We start from the raw sequence: 23,827 nt of genomic DNA on the forward strand, positions 1-23,827 counted from the left end.
TGCGAAGCTGCAAGCCCCAGTGTCTTCAGCGGGCCAGCCACTGTAGGACAGTGCTAGAGGCGCCTCCCACAGGCCCTCAAGTCGATTTATCCCAGCCCAGCCACGGCGCCCTCTCGCTTGCTGTACTTGCGTCGGCAGTACTTGTACCGCCCTCTGGCTACAGTGCGTATTAGCCCCCAGTCCCCAGGCTCTGGCTCTGGCTGACTCCCACTCGCTGGACGTGGACTTGCAGCGCCTGAACGGCCTCTCCCTTCTGTCCATTCTTTATTTCTTCCCTCTTGTCCTCGCGCCATAATCCCGACGACACTCCCGCCAAACCCTCCCCAATTCGCTCCGGACACGGGAGAGACTGCGCTGTCCATCTGATGGCCTAGATTGGCAGACGCCGGGGCAATTGGCACGTACGCTGCCACCGACTTTGCATCCCCGGGGTCCTGTCCTGTCTCTCCGAATCCAAAGGCCGCTCTCCATCGCACACGAAGCATCCAGCCAGAGCATCCAGCCCCGCCCAGCCCGAGTACGTTCCATACGTGAATGAGCCTTGGACCGGGGCCAAGACGGACGAGTCTTGAGGTTGCGCTGCATCTGTTCTAACCTGCCGCGCTGCTACAGTACAAGGACACCCTCAATCACATACGGATCGGCCCTGCGAATCGGCCCTGCGACTAATAACAGCCCCTGCCAAACCGCCGTCTGGAGAAGATAAAAAATACGCATGAAAATGTCCGACGACGAGGCCATCACCGTCGGGTCGCAGGCCGCCGGCGACTGGTCCATCCACGATGCTGGATCGCCGGCCGAGAGCGTCAAGTCGGACGCTGAAGACGACGACAAGGCGGGCGATGCCGAATCGGCACCGTCGCAACCCATCCAGAAGCGACGTCGAGTCACCCGCGCCTGCGACGAGTGCCGCCGCAAGAAGATCAAATGTGACGGCAAGCAGCCTTGCACGCACTGCTCCGTCTACAGTTATGGTGCGTATCATGATTTTGGTGACGGGGGCGGTCTTGGATATCGCTGTCATTTCGGCCTCATCATGTTGAGCGATCCTTCGCTCCACCTTTGCATCCCGCCCGGATCGCTGCCATCTCACTGCCTTGAACGCCGTTGCTGACCCTTTGTTGCGCAGAATGCACATATGATAAGCCGTCAAACAGGAGGAGGAATCCCGCGCCGCAGTATATCGAGGCCCTGGAAAGCCGCCTTCAGCGCGCCGAGTCGTTGCTGCGAAAATTCGTCCCCGATATCGACCTGGCCGATCCAAATCTTGACCCTGCCATCCAGCAAGAGTTTCACAACCGAGAACGAGCGCGTGCCGAGGTTGCCAAGCTGCGAACCCCCCATCCCGCTGAGCCTGACCCCAATGACACCCAGCTCACCTCCATGATCGACTCCATCGGCCAGCTGGATCTCGACGACAAGGGCGGCTGGGATTTCTACGGCATCTCGTCCGGCGCCGTTTTCCTGCGGCGCATGAAGGAGAACTTCCGCGGCATGCTGGGCCCTGTCGGCAAGGGGCCGTTTTTACCACGCCCGTCTGATCGAACCGCCGGTCTCTTGAACTTCGACACGCCGCCCGTTGGCTCGCCCTTCTCTACCATCTCCAGCTACCCCGAGCTGCCCCCCAAGGACGTCGCTCGGAAACTCTGCTACTATTCTCTGAGTTGCGCCACATGCCTTGTCCGCATCGTTCACGTCCCTAGTTTTTACGAAAAGTTCGACTACATCTATGAACGACAGCATGAGCCGATGAGCCCGGATGATACCCAGTTCCTCGCCCTTTTTTATGCCGTCTTAGCGTTGGGCTGCATGTATAGTAATCTTGACGACTCCAGTTCCGGTGGCATGACTTATCGATTTGCCATTGATGAAGGGTAAGTCGGGCTTCTCACCACGCGGTGGCTGTCCATGAAATTAGCTAACTCAACGGCTGCAGAGTGAAATACTACAAGATCGCAAGATCTCTGTTGCGTGATGTCACCGAGTGTCGAAGCCTTGTCTCCATCCAGACACTTGTTTTCATAATCCTTTTCCTTCAGTCCACCGCCAACCTCAACACCTGCTACTCCTTTGTAGGAATTGCCCTACGATCAGCCTTGCGAATGGGTCTTCACCGCCACTTGCAGCACGAGCGGATAGGGAACATTGAGCAGCAAGTGCGGCGGCGGGTTTTCTATGTCATACGGCAGATGGACATTTACGTATCTACCATGCTCGGATTCCCCCTGCTTCTAAACAGCGACGACGTCGACCAGCAGTATCCCATTGAAGTTGACGATGAGTTTATAAGACCTGAAGGCATTCTCCAACCGGCACCGGGAACGGCCTCGTTCTTCCAAGCATTCAATGCCCACTCCCGGTTGATGGATATCTTGGGCAAAATCACAAAGTACATTTATCCGACAAAGAGCGTTGGGCAGACGGTTCTGAGGGGGGACAAGCCGTCATCTACATATCTCATCAGCTATAGCAAGATCAAGGAGATTGAGACGGATCTACACAACTGGTTCGAGAGGCTTCCAGAGGCATGGCGGCCGAGCCCTGACGGCCCCATTGAAGTAGTTCGGTAAGTCGCTTTCTGACATGTCTTATAAGAACCGGCTGACGGCCCTCTTAACAGTGTACGACATTTGTTGCGTTTTGCCTACGCGCATGTGCAACTTGTCTTGTACCGACCGTTTCTGCATTACGTTTCTCCTCGACTCAGCCAAGGCAACAGGGTTGATGAGCTGTCGTATGCCTGCGCGGCGGCGGCCATCAGCGTGTCCCGTAACATCGTCCACATTGGACTCGAGATCCGAAAGCAGCGCGTCCTTAGCGGGCCCTACTGGTTCATGCTCTACACCGAGTTCTTCTCCGTGCTCTCGCTGGTGTTTTATGCCATTGAGAACCCCGAGAAGCCTGGATCGGCAGAGGTACTGGCTGATGCGCGCGCTGGGCGACAGATGATTGCCGATCTGGCCGAGAAGAGCCTCTCTGCTGAGAGGGTCACCCACACTCTCAAGGTAGGGACAGGCCACCTGGTACCCCCCTGACTATCGTACCATTGTTGCTGACATGTTCGTGAAGGTTTTATTTGATCAACTGCCAGAACGGTTCGATCCACCTCAGCCTCGACCATCTTCCACAACGAAGAAGAGGACGGCTCCGGGCGTCAAAGCACCAAGCAACTCTGGCATCTCCGTGGGCATGTCTCTTCACAGACCAGGTGACATCAGGGGCGGTGGTATGTCTTTATATGGCACCTCCCACTCTAGGGGCTCCATGGACAGCAGTTTCGCGCAGTCGTTAGACCATAGTGGATACCCCGAGCCCTCGTTCACCAGCAGCCTGAACGATGTGATGCCGATGGACTTGTCGTCGCGAGCAACGCCCGACTCTACGAGCACCGCCGAGAGTGTACACCGACACCCATACCAGCAGCATCCCCTTAGTGGACATCTCGGCCACAACCACCCGGTTCATAAACTCGACTCGTTAATGTTTCCGTCGGACGATCCGTTCGCTTACCCGAACCAGCCGATGATGGAACTGGGATTCTCTGGCAAAACCGACGTGCCAGCCGTGTCGATGCCTCATCAACCTCAGGACTCGGGATTCTTCTTCCCCGCCTCGCTGGATGATATGGGAGATCAGTTTATGGGGCAACCTCCGCCGTACATGATGCCACAACAGCAACAGCAGCCGCCGCCACAACAGAACCCCATGGCGATGAACATGTCGGCCAACATGTACGACCCCAACGCCATGATGGGGATTCACCAGCAACCGCCACCACAGCAGACACAGCCAGCGCCGCAGCGACGACCCGGCGGGCTATCTCTTCGACGGGCGATACGGGGCGAGAGGCACCAGGAGCGGCAGATTGAGCAAATGTTTACGGATCACGGCATGCAGCCGGACTGGGGGAGTTTCTTTGGTTCTGGCAGGGGCGGATTTCAGGGAATGTGAACGACTGCCACATGATACCCATTTTTTTGACGATATGAAACGCGAAGGCCTTGCGGTCCACCGGGGGGGAGTGAAGGGCGTCTTTTTGCTTTTCTTGTTGTTTCTTTTGTTTTTGATCACCCATTCCTTGGACATCGTGGACGGGAAAGAAGGGTCACAGCGCGATTGCATGTTTTACGACTACTGTCAACCTATCCTCATCACTCGAACCATTTGCGGCTGGTGTTTAGATACTTGGGGTCACTTTTTGTTCTTTTCATCTGTTTCCATCTTTTTTTCTTCTCCCTCTCTCCCTCCCGTTGGCGGCAGGCACACCGAAACCAAAAACAACCATTATATGAGCATATCACAGTGTGTAGATAAAGGGACTTTGATCGAACCATATACACGATCAAATGTCGAAGCACCAATTCATACTAGGTACATACGAAGGAAATAAACTATCAAAGGTACCCATAGAAACGCCTCGCTCTCGTTCCCTAAAATAGTGATTAGTTCGGCAAACTTGTTTTTTTTCTTATCCTCGTGTTTTCCAGCGCCTCTTTTTTTAAACCACGGAATGTCCTTTTGGTGTGATTACGTATGCGATTTAACGCAGAAAGGCAATTCAAGACCGGCGAGCGGCCGACAGAATGGCCGACAGTTCGGACAAAAGACCCTGGCCGCTTCGGCACCGGATACAGTGCGACATAATGAGGGTCTCTTTTCTTCATCTTCTTCTTTTTCCCTTGCTGCGTCTGGCTTTTTGGTCGGTGACCTTTTTGAGGGGCGGGGTTTTCTTTTTCTTTTTTTCTTTTCGGGCTACAGGTGTGTGGTGTGTATCTCGGGGTTTCGCGTTTTCTTCTTCCTTTGGCCCCGTTGCCTACCTGTATGCATATTGACGGGGGCTCTCGGTGGAGATGCTTTTGCATTGAGGCGGCCAGTGAGGAGGCATTGGGTACGAAGGGAGTGTGGGATATTGTATGTACAGCAGAGGGGGGGGATGTGGGAGTTGGTGTGGTGATGGGGGGATTGTTTGATTGATTTGATCTGATTACCTATTGAAGGTTGGTTGTTACCGGAGCGGGGAGTTACGGGGATAGCCTGAGTGACATGGATGGGGGTTGTTTGATGTTACCTGGTATCATGCACGGGGAGATGTGGTGTTGAAGGTGTGTCGGTTTGGTTGCGGTGAGGGACGATGCTGCGGTGCTCTGCTGCGCTTGGGTAAGTACTGTGATTGAGCCTTTGAATGGATCGAGGCTTTCTCTGGTGAGATTCACGACAGAATATACATTCAGAGATGACATGACAAGATGATTGGGGGATTTCTGTCGTGTTGCGATGCGTTGATACTGCAAGGACGGCAAAGGATCAAAGACTAGGGATGTCCCATTGCGGAAAGTGGATGTAGCGGGTAGGACGGAAGCTTGGACATGTGCCAGAGGTACCGGTACCTGGATGGTGTCTGGAGCGGCTGATAGGAGGATGCAGTGAACGTGCTTTGTGCTTGTGCATGTACTCCATCGGCAAAATAACAAAGTACTACCTAGGTACCTTAATGGGTTTGTAAGGATAGTTCATCTCTTTTTGCCTTAGTTCACTAACATCCAGCTTCTTATTTCTCTCGATGCTACTGCTGGCGGTACATGGACTTGGCCCCTGAGATCACGATCAAGAAATGCAGCTTAAGGAGAGAAACGGCGCTAGACTACACTGGTGGTGGCGCCGCCTGGCCGCTGTTTTCCTGGGGTACGGAGTAGAGATTGGAGATTGCAGATTAGATAAGGCACCAGGGACGTTTTGACTCGGTCAGGCACTGTTGCAGGTACCTGGAGCGACGCTCACGTGCTGCTGCTGCGGGATGAAGCTGGACCCTTTCGTCCGTTCAATACGACCTAATCATCATCATCATCAAGAGGGAGTCATCGCTTCTCCCTTTTCTATCATTTATAGCATATAATACTAAGTTTTAGGGATCCGGCGCAATGGAAGACCTCGACTTTAGCTTCATCCTCGACGATGAGTTTGACGCAGTGTAAGCGCGCTACTCCGTGTGCTGGTCGCAAGTCCAACTGCTTACAGGCGGTAAATCAAACAGGGCCATAGCCAAGAGGGAGGACTGGGAGGTCTGGAAGACGCGAAAGTATCCGGGTGAGACTACGATGAATGCGACGACTCTTTTTTACTTTATTTCGCTGTTTGACTGACTCTGTTCCGTGCGGCTTTTAGCCAAGGAGCATGCGCGCAAGGTCGCCCAGAAGCTCGGTGTGTCGGATGGCATCATCTACTTGCCTGGCCATCCGGAGCAGAACTACGAGGACTCGGACCAAGGGCCGCCATTGAGACAGCGCCGATAGTAAGCTCGACTCCCTCTATTCTGCTATCCATGGAATATCTCCCCCCCTATGGCGCTGACAAGACCGGCGCAGCTTCTACTACCTGAGCGGCGCCAACTTCCACGACTGCTTCGTCACCTACGAGATTCGCACGGATGTCCTCATTCTCTGGATCCCCTATGTCGAGCCGCGCCAGGTGCTCTGGTTTGGCTCGACGCCCGACACCGCCAAGGCCAAGCAGCTGTACGATGTCGACGAGGTGCGGTATTCGAGCCAGCTGCACAAGTTCTTCGAGTCGCGTCTTTCATCGCCAACCGTGCTGTACGTGCTGCACGAGGACCAGGCGCCCGCCGTGGCCAAGGGGACCAAGGTCAAGATCAACAGCTGGATGCTGCAGCCCGCCATGGACCGCGCTCGCTGCATCAAGGACGAGTACGAAATCGCCATGATCCGTCGCGCCAACGATGTATCCAGCGCGGGGCATCGCAAAGTCGCAGAGATGCTGCTCCGTCTCACCAACGAGCGCGAGATTGAGTCCATCTTCCAAGCCGTGTGCACTGCGCGCGGTGCCCGATCGCAGGCATACGACATCATTGCGGGCTCGGGCGTCAATGCTTCGACGCTGCACTACGACGACAACAACCAACCCCTGGAAGGCAAGGAGCTCGTCGTTCTTGATGCGGGATGCGAGTGGCAATGCTACGCTAGCGACGTAACGCGCACGCTGCCCATCAAGGGGCGCTTTTCTACCAAGGGCGCGGCCATCTACAACCTCGTCCAGACGATGCAGGAGGAGTGCATCAGCAAAGTCAAGCCCGGCGTCCAGTTCTACCAGCTGCACCTCCACGCCGCAGCCGTCGCCGTCGTCGGCCTCCTCAAGCTGGGCATTCTCAAGGGCGACATTGGCGAGGTTACCAAGGCCGGCACCGTCACCGCATTCTTCCCACACGGGCTCGGCCACCACGTCGGCCTGGAAGTGCATGATGTTCCGGGCAGTCTTCCGCTGATGACGCTCCTTAACTTGGGCCTCGATGGCGGGAAGCGGCAGATGATTAATGCGGAGGCGCTGGCCAAGATGAGCGCCGCGATGCGCCTTGGCGATGGTGAGACGGCGACTGCGCGCGCCAAGGCATTGAAGGAGAGGCAGGTGCTCGAGCCCAACATGATTGTCACCGTCGAGCCGGGCATGTAAGTTTTCTTGTCTCCTTCACTCTATATCCCCTTTACAAGCCATTTTCAGCCAAGTATGGTGTATACTAATGGATGTGTCAAATACATAGCTATTTCTGCCGCGAGTATATTGAGGGTTACTATCTCACCAACCCAGATCACGCCAAGTTCATCAACAAGGACGTCCTCGAGGGATACTATACTGTAGGAGGCGTGCGCATCGAAGACGATATTCTCGTTGTCGAGGACGGCTACGAGAACTTGACGGCTGCTCCCAAAGGTCAAGAATTGGTTGACGTTATCAACGGCAAGAAAGGGCGTCAGTGAAGGACTTTTGTCTTTCTTTCTTTCTTTTGTAATGAGGATATACAAGACTGTTTATGGGAAGAATTTGGATACCGGGTACAGTACAGCATATAATGTCTCTTTTCTTCTTCTTCTTCTTTCTCTCTCGTTCGTCTTGGGATGATTCTAGTTGGTATTTTTTTTGATGTACCTACCTAGGTACCTAGTAGCTTATGATGCGGGATGTCGAATTTTCCATAGCGGGCATGTTACGACGTCAAGATGAAATGTTTGTCTCGGGGTTTTGATATTTCATCTAATTCATGCATGCTATATATGTGTATAGACGTGTGATGTAGTTACAGAAAAAAAAATGTGGGAAGATATGAAAAAAGAAAATCGTCTTTTGTTTATACAAAAAGCCGCCCCTCTGCGTCTGAATCATAACTGGTCGTTCAACTTTCATGTCTCAACTCTCAATATATGAGTATTTTTTTTCTCTTTCGTCTCCTCGATCTTGCTTGTGCGGTACGGAATGTATGCATTGGGAGGAGAGTGGAATCTTGGTTGGTTTGGGAGGGTTGGCGAACTGCGGCGGTTTCAAGCCATCATCCATCGTCCAGGCCATCAGGACAATGTACCACGTCCGCCAAACGCAGTGCGCCGAGACCTTGAAGCACCCTTTCAGAGGTACTTTTTCGGTGAGTTTGCCCTCCGTCTCTTGTACACCACATATGCGCCCACTAGAACAAGCTGCGTCCCGATAATGACGGCAATCAGCTTTCCATGGCCGGGGATATTCTCCGTGACCCTCGCGGTGAGCGACATGTGATGCGTCCGCAGCGCGCCATGGACCGACCTCTCGGTGGAGCTCAGCCTCTCGTGCAGCTCCGTGTTCAAGTTGCGGACCTCGTTCTCGAGGGCGACGATGCGCTGCTGAAAGGTGGCCAGCTGGTCGAGCAGGGCGAGCTTGGAGTTGACGGCGGCGAAGAGGTCCTGGACCTCGCTGTGGCGCTGCTCGTCCATCTGGTGGTGGCGCGAGACGGAGCGGTAGACGGAGGAGAGCTGGTGGTTGGTGCCCTGGAGGCGGTTGTGCAGGTCCTGGAACTGGGCTTTGGAGGTCTGGAAGATGTCTGCGTCTTGGTCGGCGACCTCTTGGAAGTCTTGGCTGTTGGTGGGCACTTGCTGCTGGCGGTTGTAGGCGAACTGGGTGCCGCCGTTGGCATTGCCGGTGGCATCGTTGTTGTTGCCGTTGTTGCCGTTGTTGCCGTTGTTGTTGTTATTATTATTGTTGTTATTGTTGCTGCTACCGTCCTTGAGGTCGTGGCTGGAAGTGTCTGACGTGACAACCACCTTGAAGACCTCAAACGAGTCGGGGCTGTCTGGCGTAGACGCAGTGACGCCCACAAAGTTGCCCTTTGGCAAGCTGACCTTGTTCGTCTCAAAGCACGTCTTGCCGTCAATCTGGACCCGGAAGCCGTCGCCCCTCTGGCGCAACTTGACCTGCGCCGGCCGGCCCAGGTTGCGGTAGCTGAACTGGCAGTGGCCAAACGCCAGCGAGTCGACATTGTGGTGCTGCGAGTAGTCGGTCGAGCCGTCGTTGAGGAAGCCGCGCAACATGCCGCCCTGGCCGCCGTGCGAGTCAACGACCAGCACCAAGCCGTCGAAGCGGCCGGCGTTGTAGACGCTGCGGGTGCGCAGGTTCTTGCCATCGCGGGCCACCCAGATGTTGAGGTTGCCGCCCGCCCTGTCGGGGCCGCTGGCGCGAAAGTCGACGTCGATGATCCAGTTGTCGTGGACCAGAGGGTTCTCGCTCCAGATGGCGCCGCGCGCATTGCCTGGCGCGACGGGCGTGAGGACGACCTTGCTGGAGAGGATCTCTGGCATGCCGGGCTGGCCAGAGACGGCGAAGTTGGGGATGTGGCCTGGGTTGTCGGCCGGGCTTATCCTGGACGGCGCAGAGACGCATTAACTACCGCTGCCATTGTCTCGAAGGCAATTGACGCAGAAACAAGAAACAAGGCAAAAACATACCGCCCTGCATATCCAAAACTGAGCTCGCTGACGAGGAAATCGGCGTGAGCGGCACCGGCGCCCAAGAGGGCCGCCAGCGACAACGAGAATCGCATCGTGACTGAGACGTTTTCAGGCCAGGTTTACGGATGCAAAAAGCCCGGCTTCAGGGTCCCAAAGCCAGGCACCGCGAGAGGGGATATTTATATAGAACAATTGAACCGAAGAGTTGCAGCCGAGTCTGTTCGAGCGGGTTGGGAAAATAGCCAGAAGGACACTTTGCACTAGAGGCACATAGGCACAACAGCTTCTGGAGGCGCCGCCGAGCTTGGCTGGCTGAAGCACAGACGAGAAAGAGAAGTAATAAATAACCTAAAAAAAAAAAAAGAATTTTCTAAGAAGAGCAAAAGACCTGACAAGCAGCGCACTGAAGCAAACGAGAGGCGATTAATGCCGATATACACATAAAATACACACAAGAGAGCATTATCTGGCTTCTATTCTCACCTTCTCCAACCATCGTTTCATGGCCACTTACACAGCTGTGGCTAAATGTGGCGGGGAATGACTTCTGCAACGGCGCGCTAGTCTAAACCAGGCAGTAAAACAGAAAAGAAAAGAAGAAAAAAAAGACGACATGCCAACTACCTTATGGGGTAAATCGCAAGCTTGTTGTGGCTGCTCCGGACCTTAATCTCAGACAAGGCAATTTGTTCTCTGTAGCGCCAATCACCATCGCCGGACTTGGGCTTGCTCTGCTCTGCTCTCCAAACTCCCTGCGGCAAAACACTCGAGATGCGGTAGCAATTCCGCCTGCAGAATAGACAGACACAATGGCAGAGTCGTTTCCTACGCTGACACAATGCGCGCTGGTGGCCGCCGCATTCAAGGTGCTCCTGTTCCCGGCCTAGTAAGTTGAATGCTCTGCTGTACTCTAGCTCTTCCCTGCCCTGCCCTGCTTTCACATGCATGCGATGCGATGCAATGCCGCTGGGGGAAAGAGACGCGATGTTGATTGACTGACTCAACGCTTGGCTTGCAGCAAGTCGACCGACTTCGAGGTTCACCGCAACTGGCTGGCCATCACCAACAGCCTTCCTCTGTCCGAATGGTACTACGAACAGACTTCGGAATGGACTCTCGACTACCCGCCCTTCTTCGCCTACTTTGAGTGGCTGCTCGCCCACGTCGCTCGCCTGGTAGATCCGGCCATGGTGCGGGTATACAATCTTGGATACGATAGCTGGGAGACGGTCTACTTCCAGAGGTTCTCCGTCGTCATCACGGAGCTTCTCTTGGTCTACGCCCTGCAGATGTTTATCGACTCGTCGCCTCTGCAGTCCAAGAGGGCTGCCCAGGTCGCCGCGCTGTCCGTCGTCTTGTCGCCCGGGCTGCTCATCATCGACCACATCCATTTCCAGTACAATGGATTCATGTACGGAATCCTCGTCGTGTCGCTGGTGCTGGCGCGGTGCAAGTCGACGCTGCTGCAGAGCGGCCTCGTCTTTGGGGCGCTCCTCTGCTTCAAGCACATCTACCTCTATCTGGCGCCGGCCTACTTTGTCTTTCTCTTGAGGGCGTACTGCCTGTCGGCGAGATCCGTCTTCCAGATCAAGTTTCTCCACTGCGTCAAGCTTGGCCTCGGGCTTGCGGGGATATTCGGGGCTGCTTTTGCACCCTTTGCCCTGATGGAGCAGATCCCCCAGCTCCTTGGCCGACTGTTTCCCTTTTCACGTGGGTTGTGCCATGCTTACTGGGCGCCAAATGTTTGGGCACTCTATTCGTTGGCCGACCGCGTCTTGATTCACTGTGAGTACAAACTGATGGGCATGAAATTCGTGATGAAGAGTGAAATTGACTCGCAGTAGTCGCGCCAAAGCTGGGTCTTCCGCTCAAGACTGAGGCTCTGAACAGCGTCACTCGTGGCTTGGTTGGCGACACGGCCTTTGCGGTCCTGCCCGAGATCACCCCTCGCATGTGCTTTGCCTTGACGCTCTTTTTCCAAGTCCTTCCCCTGATCAAGCTCTTCAAACGGCCCACGTGGGAAAACTTTATAGGAGCAGTGACGCTGTGCGGATATGCCTCGTTCCTCTTTGGCTGGCACGTGCATGAAAAGGCCATTCTGCTGGTCATCATCCCCTTCAGTTTGATCGCCCTCAGGGATCGACGACACCTCAGCGCATTTCGGCCGCTCATCGTCGCGGGTCACGTGTCGCTGTTCCCGTTGATCTTCACACCCGCCGAGTTCCCCATCAAGACGATCTACACCGTCTTCTGGCTAGTCTTGTTCCTGACGTCGCTGGACCGCATGGCGCCGGCGTCCAACCAGCCCAGAGTCTTCCTTTTGGATCGGTTCAGCACGCTTTACATTGCGGTGAGCATCCCGCTCATTGCATACACGTCCCTCTTCCACCAGGTTATATTTGGGAGCCGGCTTGAGTTTCTCCCCTTGATGTTTACGAGCTCCTACACCGCGATCGGCGTAGTTGGCAGCTGGGTCGGATACATGGTTGTGTACTATACATGCTAGAGCTGGCGATGTGAGAGGATGAAAAGTAGTGGGCTACAGTGATACCCTAATAGAGAAGATGGAACCGTTGAAAGCAATCTTGGCTGTCTTGCCTGCCCGCTGCCAGAGCCCCGAACACGCCCGGATGCCGCGTCGCTTGAAGTGCGGCATTGAGGTGTGCTTAGTCATCGTGTAGGGTCGGGTAGTGGGGCGCTCCACGTGAGGCGAGGCTGACGATTCCCGTTTTGTGCTGAGCCAGTGGAACCGGGGTTGAGACAGGGGGTGGCATCGACAGGGAATTGCGACAAAGACACGCTGCCAGCATTGGGGCAGAACAGCTTCGACGAGGGTAATGCCGTGAGGGAAAACGGCGTCAATTGGCAGCAGGAGAGACTCTGGTGTCTTTTCTTCACAGGGGATGCGAATAGCCGCGGGCGGAATGACGTCAGGGCTAGCGCGGACAGTTGCCGAATTTGGAAATCAGGGACACGAACGTTGCAAAGGACGGCACCGACCAAAGGGCATTGACGGCTGGTATAATTGAGGCATGTGGACGATGTAGTGAGATAAACGGCACGACTAACATGCCATTGTGAGAATTGAGTTGCGTGCATTGTTTGCATCCCTCATGCTGACTTGTCGTGATCGTTGCTCGCTGGCCCCCTCAGGAAGAAGAGCGGCCCCCCCGAGCAAATCGCCCGCCCGCCGCCGAAATGGACCTACCTGCCGCCGCCGATCCGCGCCGCGCACGTACCGGGGCATAAGTCGCTGAAAAATGGGCGGATGCGTGCCATTCAGCGCATTCTGGAATCGGTGAGGCGCAGGGAACAAAACGAGCCCGAAAAAGGGCGTGATGTTGTACGTTGCGAGGTGGTTGTGGGCGGTTGATGAGTGGAGGGTCGATGGGATGGGTATTTCGGTTGTTTTTTTTTTTTTTTTTTTTTTTTTCAACTCGGGGGGATTTTTTGGCTAGGTTGTTGGCGGGCCTAGTTTGGGTTTACTGTGGAAGGTTTCCCTTTTTTTTTTTAGGAGGAGGAGGGGGGCGGATGGCCGGGGGTTGGGATTTTTGGAGAAGGGGGGAGAGAAGAGGAAAAAAGACGGCAGACGGAGAGTGAGTTGAGAGGACGGACGGGGGTGGGAGTCTTGGGTGACAGGCAGGGAACAAAGGAATTGGGCGCGGGGGGGTTGCGCGAGGAGCGGCGGTACGGGGAGGGTACATGTGTGGATTGGGGTGAGAGTGAGTGAGTGAGTGAGTAGGGGGAAGTGCCGGAGGGGGAGGGGAGGGATGATGGGAGGTGAGGGTGAGGGGGTTTGGGGTTGATTATGAGTGAGGGATCAAGATGAATTGATTTTTTAGTATTATTTTGCTTGCTGGTTGGTAGGTTGAAGGACGTTGTTGAGGTGAGAGTTGATGCACCATGAAGACATTAGAGGTATTCATTGGCTTATCCCCAAGGCAGACATGCACCAAGACGACAACCATGGACTGTCAACACAAATTGTTACCAAGACTAGAGATTCAAATTGATGCAGGCAAGCGAAACCATGTATCTTATTTTTACAAATGTCAGCACCATGCATCGGCTTCACTGCCCGTCAATCTCATCATCAACTCTCTGAACCCGGTTTGACACCGCAAGTACCCCCCAGGTACTCTGCACGCCCGCGGTACCGGCCGAGTACAACGCCAGGTACATGGCAACCCGCTATAAACGCTGGTGCTGGTGCTGGTGCTGGTGCTGGTTTTGACCGTCTCCACGGCGGGACGCATTTTCCCTAGGTGACTTTAGTTCCGGTGGCAGCTCTCTCGTTCTCCCGCGCAATTCTTTTTCCCTCCACGCCTCCGTTGCACGTCACTCGCCCTCAGTCGCGTCGAGTCGAGCCCTCACGCAGCTTCACCCACCGCCTCGGCATCCAGGAAATGCCCGCCCGGCGTCCTTGCGAGCTGCCCGGACCGCGTTTGCGATAGCTTTTGAGAGGTGCCAGGCCCGTTGACAGCCTCGTGTAAGTGCGGCATCTGGCCTGCCCCGGCTTTCGGTTTCCAGGCACCGCGACTTTTCCTTCTTCCTCTTCTTTTTTTTTTCTTCTTTCTTTCTCTCTCTTCTACCCTCAGCCTTGTCCACGCTTCGAAAGCTGCAGACGCAGACACGGCATTCAACAACCTCGAACCGCCAGTTACGACCGCAACATCGAAACCATTAGCAAGAATCGGAATCTGCCGTCGTCGATTCCCCTTCGCTGCATCCGCGCCTCGTCTCGTCTTGCGCTTGGCCCGGATGCCTGTGCTGCCGAATCCCTCGATTAGATAACGCGCCAAGTATCCGATATTCTTTGTCGCTTCTCTGCTCCCCCCAATTCTGCCTGCGACAAACCTCCTCCTTTGTTTCTCTTCTTCTTTTTCTCTTTCGACTCCACACAACCGCAATCTCCAAATCTATTATAGCTCACAATCATGGTATGCTGTCACCGCTTAACCCGTCGAAGCCCATCCACAGCTCACTCATATGCTACGACAGGTGCTGTTCAAGAGGAAACCCGTCCAGTTTCTGCCTCCCGCAGAGATTGAGGATGACGATGCCGAGGTATGTCGAGCGTGGTCTGGATCACTGATGGCGTTGTTTCCGACGCGGGACGGAGAGCGTAGGGCTGACTTGGGGGTCTCGTTTAGGTCTGGCACATTCCTCAGACGGGGGAAATATTTGCTTCCTATGAGGACTATCTGAATCGGTGAGTTTGTCTGTTCCTTCTTCTCCGTTTCTTTGACCGTTGCCATTATGCGCCGCGTGCTGACAACTTTGCTCTTTGGCTTTCAGAATGGACTTTTACAAGCAGGTAACCACCCTTCAAAGCCCCGCCATCGCCGGCTATGCAACGAGTCGAGCAATATACTAAACTCGGGATTTCCTATAGCGCCGCTTCAATGACGAAATCACGGGCCACTCAGGTCTCACATTTTTCGAGGCTTACACAAGCGAGGTTGGTTTGCTTTCACCCTGGCGCTCAATTGAATATGCCTGGCTTACCTGATTGTGCGCAGCGTGCTGGTGGTCAAGAGGTCGAGGCTGCCTTCCCCGAAGCTCTCAAGGGCCCTATTCTCCGAAAGGTTCAGTTCCAGACCATCTCTCGTCTCGACAACCTCGTCGATATGGTGTACGATGAATTCAAGGCCGATTTCTATCCTGGAGAGGATGTCTTTGTCACCCTGGACGAGTTTAACAACGAAAGGCGCGCTTGCCTTGTGCGGGAAAAGACAACCTTTGGTGCTAGAATATTGCCGGATGGCTCAAGTTCTCTCCCCACAAGCCGGTATCTAGTCGTCCTCGGCGGTGGCTCTGGAGAGGAGCAAGTAGTCACCAACGACAACCTGAGCCGTGAGCGCGGCGCTTTTACCAAATCCATGCTTCGGTCCTTTCTGAAAAGAACAGTCATTCGAGAGGCGTGGAACGGCGCCCCATGGCTCGTCAAGCACGACTACGCCGGCCAATATCACATCGATACCAGGATCCCCCCCCACCTTCGGCACGACACCAAGATCCAAGAGCGCAAGCAGCTTCTGGCGCAGAAGCGTGAACGGAACTCGATACACGATGCGAATGGACACAGCCCGGCGGTGCAAACCGGTCCGGTGCGCCTGCCTGAGCTGAAGCCCGCTCCCAAGAGCCACAAGGGAAAGCAGACTCCCAACACCGCAGGGACCAAAGGCCTCAAATGGCCCACGGATATGGCGCCCGACGGTGTCAATGGCACTGCTTACCCTCGATTTGACGACGAACGACCCGCTGCACCGCGTGAACCGACGCCTCCACCACCTCCTCCGCCGCCGAAATACCCCATTGAAGATTTGCAGCTGGAGCCGAGGGAGGGCCATGTGCGGCCGAAACTCAAGTTTATGTGCAAGAATCCTCCCCTCGAGATGGAAGTCGACGATGCCATCTCCCGCCAAATCGACATGAACACTGTCGGACCTCTCCTAGAGACGTGGGACACGCTCAACGTTTACTGCGAAATCTTCAAACTCGACTCCTTCACTTTCGACGACTTTGTCGAGGCCTTGTCAGTTGCTTCAAATAACACTCAAGTTCAATTATTCGACGAAATCCATTGCTCTGTGCTAAAGATTCTTGTCGACTCTGAATCTGACGGCGGTAAGGTGCGCATCACTCTGCCCGAGGTGGAAGAGGATGAGAGCGACGAGGAAGAGGGCGAGGAAGACGATGGAGAAGAGAGTGGAGAGGAAAGCGTTGAGCTGGAGGATATTCCAGTCGCGAGGGCTACTCGCAGCAGTCTGGCAAAGCTTGAGGCGGAGAGGCTGGCTGCTGAAGCGGCAGCTGCCGAGGAGGAGACTCTTCGTGCAGAGCAGGAAACCAAGAATCGAGCAGAGGAACTTTTGAAAGAATTCGACTGGGTCGAGCATCTTCGCCTGCGGAATTTCCAAAACGGAGGCTGGCAGAGGATCATAGTTGGTCTCCTGCATCAGCTCTCCAAGAATGAGCGCCTGCAACAAGCCTGCGAGGAGCTGCTGCAGCAATTGGTGCCTGCAGAGATGAATCCCTCCCCAGAAAACGTGCAGCGGCAGTATGCCGAGATGGACATCAACTACCGCGTCAAGGCTCTGCAGATCATTTGCATGCTGACAATGGAGACAAAGGCGGTCAGAGGCTACATGGAAGACTGCAGCGAAACCATGACCAAGTATCGCAAAGACAAGATTGAGTGGCAGCGACAGCGGAAACAGGCGTAAGTTGACCTTTCCCCCCCTACTCTTGACATTTACGGTTTATCTTACTGACTTTTCTCCTGCCTTGCAGAACCGAAGAGCTTCGGCAACTTAATGAACAGCGTAAGCTGTTGATGCCGGAGAACGAGCCAGCAGAGGAGACCAATGGCACTCCTGTCAAGGAGGAGATCGACGTCAAGATGGCAGACGCCGACGAGTCAATTGTGAGCAAAGATGAAGACGCCGAAGACAGCCAAGATGAGAACTCTAGGAAAAAGCGTCGAAGCCGCGTCTTGACGGACAAGAAGAAGAAGCACGAGGAAGAGGAAAAGGTCAAAAAGGCAAAAGAAAAAGCTTTGGAAAAGACGAAACCGCAACAGTCGAAGCAGTACATCAAGCTTCTCAAAGACATACAAAAGAAAGAGGAAATCATCAAGAAGTGCGAAGAAGAAGTCGCCATCATCGACAACGATCTACGGGAGGCTGATTGTCCAAGAACTCGCGTTCTTGGAAAGGATAGGTTTTGGAATCGTTACTACTGGTTTGAGCGGAACGGCATGCCTTATGCCGGATTGCCCGACAGTTCTACGGCGCATGCGGCATACGCCAACGGATGCATCTGGATCCAGGGCCCCGACGACCTGGAGCGAGAAGGATACATTGACCTACCGACCGAGCTTCAAAATGAGTACAAGGCCAAGTTCAACATGACTGTCCCAGAACGGAAGACGATGGAGGAAGGCGGCAGCAGTGTTTTTAACGCCAAGCAATGGGGCTACATCTCGGAACCAGAAGACCTAGACCAACTCATCAAGTGGCTGGATCCTCGAGGCTTCAACGAGCTAAAGCTACGAAAGGAGCTGGTTGCCTACAGAGACAGGATAGCCAAGCACATGGAGAATCGCAAAAAGTATCTCACCGGCGATACCGAGGAGGACGAAGGCGACAAGAAGGAGGAGCCGAAACGAGTGAGCTCAAGGATCCGGGAGAAGACTCCTGACCCGCCCAACTACCGCTGTCTGCAATGGGAGAACACAATGGCTCTGGAAGAGCTGGGCCACTTGCATGGCGATCCGCCCCCGCCTCCGCGATCAAGAAAGCAAACAAAGAAGAGGGAAGCCATGGCCGAGGCTGCACCGAGACCCGCCACGAAAACGCGACGCAAGTGATGGAATATTTTGTTTGTTCCTTGAATACTGGGGCGTTCTGGCCGCACCGACCATGAGCGACACATACCTTATCCATTCGCATATCCAAGCGGCTACATTAGCCACTGAGGGTTGTGAGCAGCAAGTTTGCAACGAGCTCTCTGTGCTACTACCTCCCAGTCTTGTCGAATATAACGCACCGTAACGACTGATTAGATGGCCCGTGTTAGAAATTAGACTGGAGTTGGGGGAATCTACGCATGGAAAGGGCCGTCTTGTTTTGGTTTTTGTGTAATTTAAAAAGAAGAAAACTTTCCATTCCAATTTTTGTTGCTTGCATGTTGCAAGGTTTTCCCCTGGCTGTGGAGGAGGGAGAGATGAAATAACTACTACAAAGGTATATATATACATATAACTGCAGAGGCTGGTGTTGGTTACAATCGGGAAAGGGTCGATTGAGAACTGCATTGAAAGGTTGGCTGAAGGGTGTTTTTTGGAGAAGGATGTATTGTATGGATATTTGAGATGAGAATTGTATTGAACCAAGTACAAATGCCAATTCGAGGCATGATTGCCTAATTTATTGATGCTGTGTAAATCTGTGTTTTGTGAGGGAGGTGATGTAGGGCGAATTGGAGTAGCGTTGAGATTGGGTTTACTATCAACTTGAGAACAGAGTATGCGGCTACGATACTTGTGCCTCGAGTGGTTAGAATGTCACCATAGGTGTTGATATAAGTTAGTAGCAAAAAAACAAAAAAACATACAACAGCCGGTGTTCGCTGATGGTCACCCACTCAACTACTAATCTGCCTCTCATTGGCTTGACGCTGGGGGAGCAGACGGGACCCCGTATTTTCCAATGGATATGGTCGTATGTGCTTGGAATAAGATGATCTCGGTTCATATGTAATAACTACGGGCTTTTGTACCAGTTGTTATTAACCAAGAACACCTCTTCCAGAGGTGGGTGGAGGAGAGACCACTCAGGCCTAGGGGAAGATGAAGCAGTCCAGGCACACCTAGAGTCTCATATATATTGCTCGTTTCTCAGGTAATTCAAGAACTCGTTGGCAAAATCACCTCTCGGTTCTGCGCTGAGGGACGTTTTCCTCTGTTCTTCAGTTACATAAGCAGTTTCTTATATCTCGCTTATCCTGTGGTCACTACTGAAAGTCGTTGCTTACTTTAGGCCTTACTACATAGGCAAGAGGATCTACTTTCTCTTTACAGCTTGTTAACCTGCCCTCTTGTAGGCCTGCCTTCTGCCAGGTAGTGGTTAGTCCCTTTCATCAGTCCATCGAGGCGGGGGCACCGAGTGCCAAGCATTTAAGGGAATTCAAGTTGAATGAGGCTACAGCGGAATGAGGCCCGTGCAGCCTTTGTTGTATAATGTAATTGCTTCGGGTTGTCAGATCTTATTCGCCTCCCGGTGGGATATTAGCGACGCTGGCATGTAGCATACAATACCGTACTACACCATACTTCTACCGAGCTGTGTTAGGGTATAATGTTTCATCATGTTCTGTAAGAGTTATTGAGAATACAAACGGAAAATGAGCTGTTACCTCAATTCTAAGTCATGTTGCTGTTAGTATTGGGGGAGTCAGCCACAGCAACACATTATACATGTTACACCAAGTTTCCCCGCCAGTCGCTATCCACGTTGGGTCTTTTCTGCTGAACTTTATGCCTTCAACTTTACATTGACTGTCGAAGCCTATAACCTTTGGTTTTTAAGGGACGGAGTTATACATAGATTATATAATGAAGAAGACTAAAGGGAAGAGACATATATCAACGCTGCACTAGACTTTACATAATTCCACGTATATGAGGTAAAAGTAAGTGCAAATTAATAGGACAAGTGCTTTATCCGGACGCCATATGTGCGAAACTATATAAAGGATATATATTATCACGATCATTATGTTATAACTTATGGGTTAACCCTGCGAGTTACGCGGCGAGCGACCTTTTCATTTACCTTGCGGTGATGTAGGGTTGGACGAAACTATTTCTTATTTATAGCCCGATCTAAACCGTTTTGAACAGATCAGCCATGGTTCGTCTATGGAAAGTCTCTCAGTGTTCTCTGCCGTATCTCTCTGATGCTAGAAGTGCCAGTAGGCTCGTGATAGAACGTTGTAAGGAAACGCCGGTCTGCTTTAGCGACGAGCGACTGCCATCCTATCCAGGGCATCCAGTTGCTGCTACTTAGCTGTGCGAGTAGTTACTAAAAATACCTGGCCGAGCTGGCGAGGATGAGCATTCATTAGCAATACGCTGCAGCTCGGCCATACAGATGGCTTCAGCATGCCTCTCAACTTCAACATCCTTTACAGCTAGGGACGCCAGATCCGGCTTATCGAGCAGCGGTAGCCTCTCGCACCTGCTATGCCCTAAGGATATCGCCCAGCGGCTAGCTTTGAAAGAGGAGATTACCCTGAATGTGGCCTCGAAGCCAGCGCCCAGCTGGGCTTCTGGTCTTAAACCTCGCTAAGCTGCGCTCTCTTTAGGTGCTGAGATAGGATATAATGGCTTATAGAGCGGAAGCGGCAGTGTGAGCACGCGCATCGGAAACGTGCATCGGATCGGAAGTCGGGTCGGAATTTGGATCGGAATTTGAATCGGAATGAGATCGGAATTTTGGTAGTTGACGGTACGCCCCATGCGGAGATGGTACCAGATTCCAAAGCATCTTTTTTTTATTGCCGTTCATCGACGTTTAGGCTAATCCCCTGATACTAATGGTAAGAGTGTATAAATTAACATATATAGCTATAGTAGGTTCACATCTAATATTAATTTTTTTTTAACTATCCTTAAAATAGTAACCATCTATTGAATTGCTTCTTGCTGCCATTTCTACGCCTGCTAAAATTGAAAAATTGACAAGATCCATTTTATACGTAAGTTCATTCCGCGGGAATATGTTGAGAGCGCGGGACTAAGCATGATTTGCAGCTTCAGTATGTCTACATCCAACGAGCTCTTCGAACAGACACGAAACACCGGTCAATTTGTAAAAAGAGCCTACATTATCAGAAGTGAATTCGTCAACCCTAGCCTTTTCGACGACGTCGTTAAGGAACACCGAGACTACTTGGAAGAACTGGCCGCAAAAGGCAAGCTTTTAGCTGCTGGACCCTTTGTACCTGGCGGGTCGGAGAGTAAATATAGTGGAGTGGGCATGATTGTCGTGTATGCCGATTCTGAAGACGATGCTAGGTTCATAGCAGAGGAAGACCCGATGCATCGAAAAGGCGTGCGCCAGTTCACAATCGATTTCTGGCTTATTAAACATGTTGCGCAGTCTTATAAGGAAATTCTATAGCATTGAGGAAGTATACTTAGTCGATCATACGCTGCGCTTATGGCCATGGCAAGAGTTGGAGTCAGATTACCATCATAGATCACGGTCCTTGTGAGGATCATAGGGCCGGTCTAAGTCGTCTCAACGTCGTCGGTAGTCTGATGAGAATGGGGTCGTTTTACTTCTAGCATATATAGTGGGGATGTAACTATGAGAAAATCAAGGCTCATAGCCTTCACAAAGCCAATAGTGCTACCGCTCCTGATGGAGATGGTGAAGTTCGCACCCTGTGCTTTCGCATATTTAAGACCTTCATCGGTGATATATACGTAGAGTGTGCAAGCCCGGACGCGGCCTGCAACTTTGGACGAGCAGCGGGCACCATATGTTCCTACAAGGGCAAGAGTATGACGGAGCACAAGGTCAACTACCCCCCTTGAGTAATATGACGAAACATCTTGGACACGATTTTTCTAGGGCGGCCTTGTTCTCTCACGCTGTTCCTGGGCAAGACCCTGCCTTGTTGGCCTCCATCATAGATCCTAACTTGCTGCAAGACTTCACAGCAGCAGACAAGAACATGTCGGGTTTGGAATTTTCAACGTTTCAAGTTGATGGATTATATCCCGAAGGGCCAGATGTCGATCTTTCATCAACAATGCTATAAAGAAGGTTTAAAGTGCTAAAGAAGTGCAAGGTAGCTGCAAGTTTGTATTATATGACCGGTGCTAGATCGACTATTGATGTATTTGTTGTTGGGCAGTATATGTACACTATTCTAGTCTACATCAGGGACAGGCAGATCGTCAATGAATATGATTTTGCGACCTAATTTAGCCATTGCTTCCTCGGCCTTTTGTCTGCGCAGCTCCGCGGCAGCTTGCTCCTTAACTAGGACGAAATCATAGGTAAGCAGGGAAGAGCCCAATTTGACGCCGTATTTGCTTGCTATTTCCTCATCCTCGACCTTCTCAATCTGGACTACAAGAGAGTCCTTAACGCCAAAGACGGCATCGGCAGATTCATAAGGGTCATCTTTGAGATATAATGCACTATAAATGCATGTTAGTTTGCGATCATATTCAGGAGTTTTGAGTGTTAGGATAGACTTGCGTGACTAATGGGTCGTAGCCGTCCTTTTTAAATATAAAGTGCATGTGACCTGGCCGGTAAGGATGGCGATTCAGCACATTGAGGAGCTGTCCTACCGGCCCATCGTGCGGGATAGGGTATGGTACGGGCACAATAGCCTTGAACCAAAAGTTGCCCATTTCATCGCTTGTCAAGATAGCTCTGCCATCCGGACCGCTTCTGTCTTGGTGCTGCACATCGTAGAACCCCTTTGAGTCGGTCTCCCACGTATCGATCTTGACCCCAGAGATGGGCTGCCCGTTGGTGTCCTTCAGCGTACAAAGGACGAGAAGTGGCTCGCCATCTGGGTCATGTGATATGAGGGAGCCTGCAATTGCATCCTGGGCTTCATGAGTATGAAAGGGCCCCAAGACTGTGCCTTCAGTGCTGCCTTTTGGCTTGGGATGATCGATTGAGTCCACTAGAAGGGAGAGTCCTAAGACGTCTGATAACAAAATAAATTCCTAGGTCATGGTAAGTTTTTGCATATTTACGTACGCAGAGAGAGTATGCATACCTGTCTGACATCTGACGAAATCTGACCTACTCGGGTCAGGAATTGAATAGCCGTCATCCACTCGTCTGTGGTGAGTCTAGTTTCTCTCGCAAGATCGTGCAGATGTGTAACGGTCCGCTCTAGAATATACCTTATCCGCAGATTGTTGCACTGCGAGTTGATGACGTGAACATTTTCAGTGATGTTATCAACCGTCAGATCTTTTAAGCCGATAGGGGTGGCCATGGTGTAAGGCGTGCGTATGATTTTAATGGGATGTTAAAATGTACGGCTTAAGCATGCAATTTAGTGTGATTGGTTGCTCGACTTGGTATTTAAGTGGTAAGTCTTCAGGCTTCAGGAATCTTGAATACCAGGTTCGGGATGTTTCCTGCTTTGACTGTTAAATATAGTTGTTTATACGGAGTAAAGGGTGGAGAAATATGCGATTGGAGAGCTCGAACCAGGAAACGGCAAGCCGGCTTTCCGGCCGAAAGACGCGCCACATCCGGAACTTGGTGGGGACGCTTTCCGGACTTCCGGCTTGCTTCAACGGCCAATGCACAAACAAGCATGAGTGCATCCATTAACTTGACTGCCATATTACGGTCCTTCACCAGGCTTAGTGTGACAAACAGCTAGAGACCAACTAGACGTTTTATTCTTCAATTATCAGTCGCGCGGGACGCAGACTTGAAATAACAATCCAGTTACCTCTCCGACCTCACATTTCACTTTGAGAAGAGCATTACAACTCTCACTGTCAACAAAAT

The 23,827-nt window shown here is 52.5% G+C and overlaps 7 protein-coding genes across 7 annotated transcripts; 5 read left to right on the top strand and 2 right to left on the bottom strand.

The window, feature by feature from the left end:
- Positions 1-721: 721 nt before the first annotated feature.
- Triagg1_560 (transcriptional regulator family: Fungal Specific TF) lies at positions 722-3,951 on the top strand (the record flags this gene model as incomplete). The annotated part of the gene is made up of 5 exons (XM_062900596.1): positions 722-974; positions 1,130-1,874; positions 1,937-2,566; positions 2,621-3,005; positions 3,070-3,951. The coding sequence occupies 5 exons, from the start codon at positions 722-724 to the stop codon at positions 3,949-3,951; spliced, it is 2,895 nt and encodes a 964-aa protein (XP_062760910.1).
- A 1,967-nt stretch (positions 3,952-5,918) lies between these two features.
- Triagg1_561 (uncharacterized protein) lies at positions 5,919-7,766 on the top strand (the record flags this gene model as incomplete). The annotated part of the gene is made up of 5 exons (XM_062900607.1): positions 5,919-5,968; positions 6,032-6,084; positions 6,163-6,289; positions 6,363-7,457; positions 7,550-7,766. 5 exons carry the CDS (start codon positions 5,919-5,921, stop codon positions 7,764-7,766), a joined length of 1,542 nt encoding a protein of 513 aa, XP_062760911.1.
- A 642-nt stretch (positions 7,767-8,408) lies between these two features.
- Triagg1_562 (uncharacterized protein) lies at positions 8,409-9,853 on the bottom strand (the record flags this gene model as incomplete). Its single annotated transcript, XM_062900618.1, has 2 exons — positions 8,409-9,672; positions 9,759-9,853. 2 exons carry the CDS (start codon positions 9,851-9,853, stop codon positions 8,409-8,411), a joined length of 1,359 nt encoding a protein of 452 aa, XP_062760912.1.
- A 717-nt stretch (positions 9,854-10,570) lies between these two features.
- On the top strand, positions 10,571-12,267 carry Triagg1_563 (CAZyme family GT57; the record flags this gene model as incomplete). Its single annotated transcript, XM_062900629.1, has 3 exons — positions 10,571-10,647; positions 10,780-11,546; positions 11,606-12,267. The coding sequence occupies 3 exons, from the start codon at positions 10,571-10,573 to the stop codon at positions 12,265-12,267; spliced, it is 1,506 nt and encodes a 501-aa protein (XP_062760913.1).
- Positions 12,268-14,750: 2,483 nt separating this feature from the next.
- Triagg1_564 (transcriptional regulator family: DDT) lies at positions 14,751-18,132 on the top strand (the record flags this gene model as incomplete). The annotated part of the gene is made up of 6 exons (XM_062900640.1): positions 14,751-14,828; positions 14,915-14,973; positions 15,060-15,078; positions 15,157-15,222; positions 15,284-16,983; positions 17,055-18,132. The coding sequence occupies 6 exons, from the start codon at positions 14,751-14,753 to the stop codon at positions 18,130-18,132; spliced, it is 3,000 nt and encodes a 999-aa protein (XP_062760914.1).
- A 2,953-nt stretch (positions 18,133-21,085) lies between these two features.
- Triagg1_565 (uncharacterized protein) lies at positions 21,086-21,448 on the top strand (the record flags this gene model as incomplete). The annotated part of the gene is made up of 1 exon (XM_062900651.1): positions 21,086-21,448. The coding sequence occupies one exon, from the start codon at positions 21,086-21,088 to the stop codon at positions 21,446-21,448; it is 363 nt and encodes a 120-aa protein (XP_062760915.1).
- Positions 21,449-22,205: 757 nt separating this feature from the next.
- Positions 22,206-23,300, bottom strand: Triagg1_566 (uncharacterized protein; the record flags this gene model as incomplete). Its single annotated transcript, XM_062900662.1, has 3 exons — positions 22,206-22,544; positions 22,636-23,022; positions 23,076-23,300. The coding sequence occupies 3 exons, from the start codon at positions 23,298-23,300 to the stop codon at positions 22,206-22,208; spliced, it is 951 nt and encodes a 316-aa protein (XP_062760916.1).
- Positions 23,301-23,827: the final 527 nt, after the last annotated feature.

This window comes from Trichoderma aggressivum (genome assembly GCF_033847375.1).
Source record: "Trichoderma aggressivum f. europaeum strain CBS 100526 chromosome Unknown scaffold_001, whole genome shotgun sequence".
Taxonomy (NCBI): domain Eukaryota; kingdom Fungi; phylum Ascomycota; class Sordariomycetes; order Hypocreales; family Hypocreaceae; genus Trichoderma; species Trichoderma aggressivum.